At 30.5% G+C, this 8,614-nt stretch overlaps 1 protein-coding gene across 1 annotated transcript; it reads left to right on the top strand.

The window, feature by feature from the left end:
- Positions 1–95: 95 nt before the first annotated feature.
- Positions 96–7,324, top strand: LOC111616698 (mediator of RNA polymerase II transcription subunit 25-like; the record flags this gene model as incomplete). Its single annotated transcript, XM_023358075.1, has 9 exons — positions 96–242; positions 310–424; positions 507–695; positions 4,287–4,824; positions 5,020–5,191; positions 5,280–5,456; positions 5,532–5,627; positions 6,782–6,994; positions 7,124–7,324. Coding segments are annotated over 9 exons (1,833 nt in total), but the record flags the coding sequence as incomplete, so codon positions are not given.
- Positions 7,325–8,614: the final 1,290 nt, after the last annotated feature.

The following is an 8,614-nucleotide window of genomic DNA, read 5'->3' as shown; positions in this document are numbered from 1 at the left end:
AATTTTTCAAAATCTTACTGTTTTTATATCAAGCAATATGCTGGATTATATCAGGTTATATTATGGTTACATTTAATAATTAGATATAATGTTTTAATGTTGCTTTCAATTTTTTAGCATCACCTCAACAATCAACACCACAAGCATCATCTACTACAACAGGAGTTACGTATGGATCTAGTGTACCATCAAGAGGGGGTGTTCCTACACCTCCATCTTCTCATCTGTCTGCTATGAATCAAGTACAGTATATTGCAATTTAATTTTTTTTTGTTATAATCTAAGAATAAAATCATAATTTATTTTTAGCCAAATCCACCAAATGTTACTATTACCACAAAAACCACACAATCTCAGCAGTTAACAACACAGCATGTTGATAACATTAACAGACCAACAAGGGGCCAATCTCCTGTCCCTCTTGGTAATACATATTTTATTAAATTAAAATAGTTTAGTTTTTAAAATTGTGAATATTATTTAAATATATTTTTATTTTTATTTAGGATCTCGTATTTGGAATCAAGCAACAAATCCCTCATCTCCTGTATCAACTCCACCAACTACCAGTGTATTAGCAAATCAGCTGTCTGTTGCACCTGGTATTGCCAATGTTGGCCATCCATCTCAACAGAATGTTCAACTTTCAACTCTTGTATCACAATCTCAGTCTGGATTTGTCACATCTCAACCAGGTAATGATATTAATTATGTATTCTGTTACTTAAATAAATTTTATATTTTTTTATTATTTAATCACAAAATTTAGCTATTGGTAAACTCTCACACATTTCATTGTTTAATTAATCTTATTGTAACAGGAAAACTAATTTTCATTAAGTTACAATTTAAATAATTTTCTTCATATAAAATAAGATGCTTAAGTTTGTAATGTACTCTTCTTTTTCATAAAAAATATTGTAAACATCAACCAAGTAAGTTACATATTTAGTTTTTTAAGAATTACTGTATTATGTTTTTTTATATATTTATTTAGTTTATGCACACATCAATATATGGTTTTCTACAACAAACTGATAATGTCATAGCCCAAAATGCATGTCTGTTGAAAACAAAAAAAAAATGACTCTTTTTTAAAAAGTAGTTTTCCATTGTACGACAGATCTTTGAAGGAGATAATAGCTAATTATGACAGAACCACAGAAACTCCAGATAAAAAACAAACACATGCTTAAGTTTATTATATTTAATTTAATTGATTAAAGATCTGTAAATGATTGCNTGAACAAAGATTCCTTTTGTTTTTGCTTACAGAGATTCTGTGCTTTTTGAAGTTTCCTTTGATAGGTTCCTGCATTGTGTATTCTTTTTCAAATCAGCTCCATTCTTTGATCAACCTTTGACTGACTTGCTCAACTCATTGTATTTCCCACACTATAGTGACTCCAGCTTTGTCTCCTGGTACAATGACAAGGTTTAACATCATTTTTTGGATTGATAATCCTCTTGGTTTGAGGTTAACCAGGCCCAATCAGTGAACAACTATTATGTCTGTTTGCGAATCATGCTCTGCTGTCATACTACTTTGAAGATTCTTTTCTGTCATCGAGAACTCTTATGTTGAACTTTGGACTGTTCATTGAATGGATCTTGTCAACTTCAGACCAAGGAGATTAGCAGTCCAAAAACAATGTTTAATCCTTGTCATTGTACCAGGCAGCAAGACTGGTATAATGGATTCACCAGTGTGTAGGAAATAAAACAGATCAGACAAGTCAGTCAAGGTTAATCAAAGAATGGAACCGATCAGGTAAAACAGATTCAAGAAAGAACACACAAGCAGTGGTGATATTCAGCGGGTTTGCGCAGGTTCAGCCTAACCCATTGTTAACATTTTCAAAGTTTTCCGAAACCACTGTTAAACACGCGTAACATTTCTCAGTGGTTTTGTTTCTTTTTAAAAAAAATTTATTAAAATATACATATTATACTCTGTAACACTACTAAACTAGAGCCTTATACCCCATTCGCCTTGGTGCAACCTCCATCAACCATTTCAATCTCAACTGAAACAAGGTTTAATCGCGATCGACTCGAGAGTTCTTGAAACTAGGTCCAGTCATATGAGAGATCCCACAATCCCACGCATGCGAGAAAATACAAGATGGCTGTGGAACACGTGTCATGCTATTGACAGCGAAATAAAAAAGATATTGTATTTCGAGAGACGATGACATCTGTCTATTATTATAATAATACCTAATGATAAAATAAATGATTTTGAAAAGTTTTTTCTTGAGAAAAAGTCATAAGGAAAGCAATTAAACCTGCTTTCCATATGACTTTATCTGATTAAAAAAAAAGCCAATTTTTATGTTTATAAAATATTTTGAATGAAAAATATTAAAATATGTACAAAATAAATCATTTTGAACACTTTTTTTATTATTTATCAAAAAAATATAGTTCTGGCATAAACAATATTAAATTTTAACTGACTTAATTTTGCGAACGCATCTTTTTTATTTATATGGGTATCTTAAGGTCAGTTTTTGCACTAATGTTGCTAATGCACCATTTGAGCGAAAAGAAATTGTTAAGGAAAAATTTTCTGTTAGCAAATCCTTTGTTAAATATTTTGAATATCACCATTGCACACAACCAATATAGGGACTTATCAAAGAGGACTTCAAAAGGCACGGAACCTCTGTAAGAAGAAACAAAAGGAACCTTTGTAGAAAAGAACACAAGGAATCACCTCATGTCCTTGAGACATGGTTTTATATCTATTTTGATCTTTGCTTGCTCATATCAATTGGTCACTACGTGTCTCCAGGTATAACTCAAGACCAATTCAGACCATGGGAAAAGTCAACATTTAATTCAATACCAAATTCCAATCCTAACCAGAGACAGTTGATCTTAAGATTTATTTAACATTGTTTAAATCAGCTTCTCTATCATGTAAATGTTGAAGTTTTTGTCTCTGGTGATAATTTCTATTAAAATTTTTTTGATCAAACTTTTGGTTAAACTTTTTCTATAAATTGATACATAAATATTTCATTTGTTGTTACTTGATCAACTCTTACATAAAGTTATTTGTTAAAATCTGAATATTAACTGAAATTGAAAATTATTTTTTGGAATGGGTAGATAGTTTAACTAAATTTTAAATTTTATAACTCATCTTTAAGAATGGAAGCATTAAATTCTAGTACAAATAAAGATTTAAAATAAAATTTAGAATATTTTTGAATAAAAATTTGATTAATCTTAGGATGTGTTTGAAAATTGTATCTATCTTAAGTTAAGCTAGAATTTAATGATTTTACTCCTAAAAAATAGTTATAAAACTCAAAAGCTATTAAGATTACAAAGTATTTGTTTATTTGTGAAACTTCAATAAAATGAGTTTGTACATTTATAATTTGGAGTTTGGTTTCAATTATGGACATTAACCTTTAAAACACATTTTAAAAATATAAACGAAATTTAACAAATTTACATTAAATGTGAAAGAGGCAGAGTTTTGATATCTTCAGTAACAAGTTTTGAAGATCAATTTTAAAAGATTATTTAATTAATTCAACAAGTTTAGAAGTTTTTACTTTTATGAATAATGTAAACCTACTGATTATAATTGTCCTTATAGTTTAAGAAATAGATAAGAAATAAGAAATATAAATAGTTTTGATCAGGTATGTCAGATATCTCCTCCTACAGAACATATATAAATATATTATAGATATTTTCACATTGTTAATGACAATGTAAGTATTTATGAATTTAATATTAAAATAAAATTTTCCGTAGAGATTTATTATATTAGTAAATGCTATCTTAAACAAAGTTTTATTACAGTTATTTCTGTTTTATATATATATTATGATTTATTTTATATAAATTTGTCAGTTACATCTATTTAAGATTAAGTTTTATGCTTGAATCGAAATAGGGAGAAATTTTTATATTGTCCTCTCACTAGTTAAAACATTTTAAAAACCATGTTTTTAAGATGTTTAACCACTTGGAAAATGTTAATTTTTTATGAAATGTGCCAAGAAAGTTGTTGCCAAATCTAAATTCTAGTGGCATTTTTGCAAAAAAACTAGCAACAACTTTAAACCCTGTATTTTGGTCTGTCTTTCTGCTATCAAGTTTACTTGATGATTATAACATTTTGAGAATGTATTATTCAGATACATATACAAATGTACATTTACAAAGAAATTTCATGATTAAGATTCAGAATATTTTGAATTTTATACTTCAAGATTTTGAAATTTTATATTGCATGGAATAATTGTGGGATATGTTTTCAGCAATGATGTCAACTCAAAGTGGAAACGTTCGTACAGGACTTCCATCGGTGACATTGAGAATGGCAAATCCCTCTCCTGTAACAACAATGGCTGGTGTTGGAAACACAAACAATCTTACAGTACAAATTGGACAAATTCCCTCATTTACTCAACAACAAAATCAACAACAACAAACAACTATTGCAACAAGTATACCACAGCAAACTTTATCTGTCAGTATGCCATCAAAAGTAGTAAATGTAGCAGGATCACTTGTTACGTCTCAAGCAATTGTACCTATTGCAGCAAGTGTTTCATCTACTGTACAAGCTTCCCATACTGTTCCAGGAGCTTTACACTCAGCAATTGCAGGTCAAGCAGGACGTCCTCAAACCCAATCTGGAATGATGGTTGCAATGTCTAAGGAAAGGATGCAAATTTGGCAAGGATTTATAGAATTTCAAGAGAAGGGACTTTCTAGCGGAGGAAGTGCTAGTCGTGTATGTCACAACCTCCGCGGTACCATATCTTGCAATGTTGTAAATGGAGAGCCTGAAGTGTAAGTAATTTATATAAATTACACTATAATAACAATAAATGAAGAATGCACTTTAAAAGTTATTTTATTTAAAAATATTAAACACCCAATATATGCTATTTATTATAGTTTTGCTATTTCTTTCCATTATTCTTTGTTGTTTGTGTTTTTCATATATTAATTGGTAATAAATAATAATTATTTTTTCTTGTATAGAAATGCAGACAAATGGCCAAATAAGGTTGCAATGCAACTTCTACCCAGGCATCTCATCAGCACACCTAATGTAACAGCCATTTTAAAAAATGCAGCAAGACATATTTATGTGCATTTCCCACAAGATACAGAAGCGGTGCAAAAATTAACTAAATTTATGAGTTCAAATTGGGTAAACATTCTGATATATTAATTTTTAAACATAATATTGAAATATTTACTATATTGTTTAGTATAAAATATTTAAAATGATATTACAGATTGGTTGTATACAGTTTACTCCACCAAATGAATTACGTATCATGTTGATTCTGTATATGACTGATAAGCAGATTTACATTGGGGCCATTCCAAATGACCAAGATGGCTTTTTAGCAGTTATTCGTCAAATTTTTGAATCATACAGAAAACAACAAGCTGCAAAACAACAAAAAATGGTATTTCATTTGCTTTTTTTTTTTTACAAAAAAGTTTTAAATACAGTTTTTCTTTTTTTAATTATTTTTTTAAAGTTGACCCAACTGTCAGGTGGTGGTACAATACCAGGTTCTTCTACAATAGGATTATCAACAACAAATGCTTCTCCTCAGACTTTAATAATGAATCAAGTAAGATATTACTTAATTATATCAGGTACATCATTAGAAAATTTTTAGGATGGTCTAGTGGAATAAGAAACAACACACTTAAGTATGTTATCAAATAACATTTCATATTTTCAAGAAAACCTTCAATTGCCTACAACATACCTAATTTCATCCTTTTTGGATACAATATCCCAAATATATTTACAATCTCATCATTGTTGACATGAAAATTATAATAACAATGACTTAGGATCAGTCCTTAAGGTAACATTCAGTCATTGTTCTCATCAGCTCTCATTAGTTGCTGTCTTCTCAGCATGCTGGCTGATCTTTTGCATTCACATAATGTTCACAATCTTTTGCATTCAAGTGATGTGGGGAAACATATCTGGATTTCATGTTTTCATGATTGTGCAACTTCTTGTCAGCATTTTTGCCAATCCAGTTTTTTTATTGAAATATTAGAGAGGTTGTGGCCGACGTTTTCATCGCAAAAACGTGTATGTCGGACGTTCAGTGCCGCCTTCCTGTAAGCCTAGAAGTTTGACAATGGCGTTTGGAAGGTCAATGGAATCATGCTCGACGTATCAAACACCATTGTCAAACTTCTAGGCTTACAGGAAGATGGCACTGAATATCCGACGTACACGTTTTTGCGATGAAAATGTCGGCCGCAACCTCTCTATTTTGCTTTTAAGCTCAGAACTGGGCAGATCATCATAATACATGTTGATGAGTCTTCTGAGATGCAACCTCATATTTTTAAAAATCATAAAAAATTTAAATTTATCAAATATGCTTGAAAGTATCATATTAATAAATTATTACCAAATAGAAATAAATAATATATCTTACAAATTATATAATACTGTAAAAATATAAAAATACAAAACAATTTTAATATATATGTATATATTGGAAAACCTTGTGACTTAGGCTGGGTCACCATTCATTACATTATTAATTAAAATTTTATACAATAAAAACAAAATTTAACCTTAAAAATATTGTATTTTTATCATTAAAGAAGTATAAATGTCAGTTGGAGCCTTGCTTTATGATGTATTATAACAAGGCTTAAAAATGGATCTACAGACTCATTAGATCTCCCACTGACAATGTGCATGCTACATCATTTTAAAAATTTAAGTAATAATATAATGTGATTATCTTAGGCAAACCCTGCTAATATTGTAACAAGTACACAGCTGGGTGCAAGGCCAATGATGCAAGGTCCTGCCCAAAGAGCCGTTGTGCAAACAAATCAACAGCAACAACAACAACAAAATCAAGGCCAAGCTACTGTTGTGGCCCCTCTTAATCAACAGACTTCTCTTTCTCAACAACAAAGATTATCACAACTTGAAGCTGAAAGACAGCAGAATTTGGTAAAGTTAAACTATTTGTATAAACTTTTTTATTATTTCTTATTAATAAATTTTCTTGTATATTTTATTTACAGTTTTTATCTCTATATCTGTGTTAAAATTTCACTTTTTATATTTATTGTTTAACAGCTAAAAATTCAACAACTTCAACAAACACTTGAAGCTGCTCAGCAGAAAGAATTGCAATATAAAGCAGCTCAAGAACAACAGCAGCAACAACAGCAACAACAACAACAAGCTTTAATTGAACGACATAATTTACAACAGGTCTTTATTTTTAAAATTTTAAATCATTACATTATAAATTTAAACTGAAATTTCTATTTATTTATTTTTATCAATTTTTAAAATAAATTTGCAAAATTTAAAGTATTTTGATTTTCAGGCTGGACTAATGTATTATCCAAATTTAATACTTTCCTACTATCAATATTTTATTTTGTAATTTATTCAATTACTAGCAGATAAGCCCGTTGTTGCTCGGGCAAAAAGTAACGATATCGAAGATTAAGATTATTACATTATAGCCAATCTTACCCATTTTCTCAGAATGCAAGAATTAGGTTGCCCTGTTTCCAGACTAATTAGAAAATTTTTAGATGGGTCTAAAAATATGTTTGATTTCTTGCAAAAACGCAAAAAAACAGCATCTGCACCTGTAAATCTTGCACATTGCTTTCTCTTAACACTTCAATTGTTACATATCCACTTCCATTGTTAACACTTCCCCTGTGGGGAAGTGTATCAAAAAATCCCTTCTTAGTGTATGTTCTCATGACACACCCTAACTGTGTACCAAATTTCAACCTTCAACTCCTAACCGTTTGGGATCTGCATTTCTTATTATTATTCAGAGTGGCTATTTCAAAGGGCAATTTTGGCAACTAAAAATAATAATGTCAATGATATCAACTTTAATATTCAAAAGAAAATTCAGAACTGGCAAGAGCTCCTCCTCTTTTAAGTTTGGGCATTGTATAAAATATAAATCAAATCAACTTTTTATTAACAAATACACTAAGTACACTTTACACAGTTTTCACACTTTATTTTTGATTTATATTCAATCACTGTATCACTTTGACTACTCACACTTCACTGTTTGTTTTTATTCACTCACTGCACTATTTTGGAATTTTCACTTCTTTTTTGGTTCTTCCCTTCGTCACTGATAAGAAACTGACGTTCGAACTCATGATGGATCTTGCTTTATATACCCCCACCAATGGGTAGTCCCATCCATACAAAAAAGGCTTCGAATGGTCCACAATGTTCCAGAACATTCCACAACATTCGAGAGTGTTATGGAATGTTCCACAATGATCTGGGATGTTCCGGGGTGTTTTTAAAAGTTCCAGAACATACCGGAACATCCTGGAATGTTATGGAATGCTGTCGAATACTCTCGAATGTTCTGGAGTGTTCTAGGAATTTCTAGAGGTCAAAACTTCCAGCCCTTATATCTTCAACAGCACGCCCTTTAGGTAAAAACAGGAACCTTCTTCATGGATGGGGGATAGAGGGCTACCACACCATATAACTCCCTTGATCATACTGGGACTCGTTTTTGAGTTTTAGCGGCACGCACATTGTACACTTTCCTTTATAATATATATTGAT

The sequence above is a fragment of the Centruroides sculpturatus genome, unplaced genomic scaffold, assembly GCF_000671375.1.
Source record: "Centruroides sculpturatus isolate CEXI.00-Female unplaced genomic scaffold, Cexi_2.0 scaffold3820, whole genome shotgun sequence".
NCBI lineage: Eukaryota > Metazoa > Arthropoda > Arachnida > Scorpiones > Buthidae > Centruroides > Centruroides sculpturatus.
The sequence above is the reverse complement of the archived record's forward strand: the minus strand, read 5'-3'. Positions and strand labels throughout refer to the sequence as shown.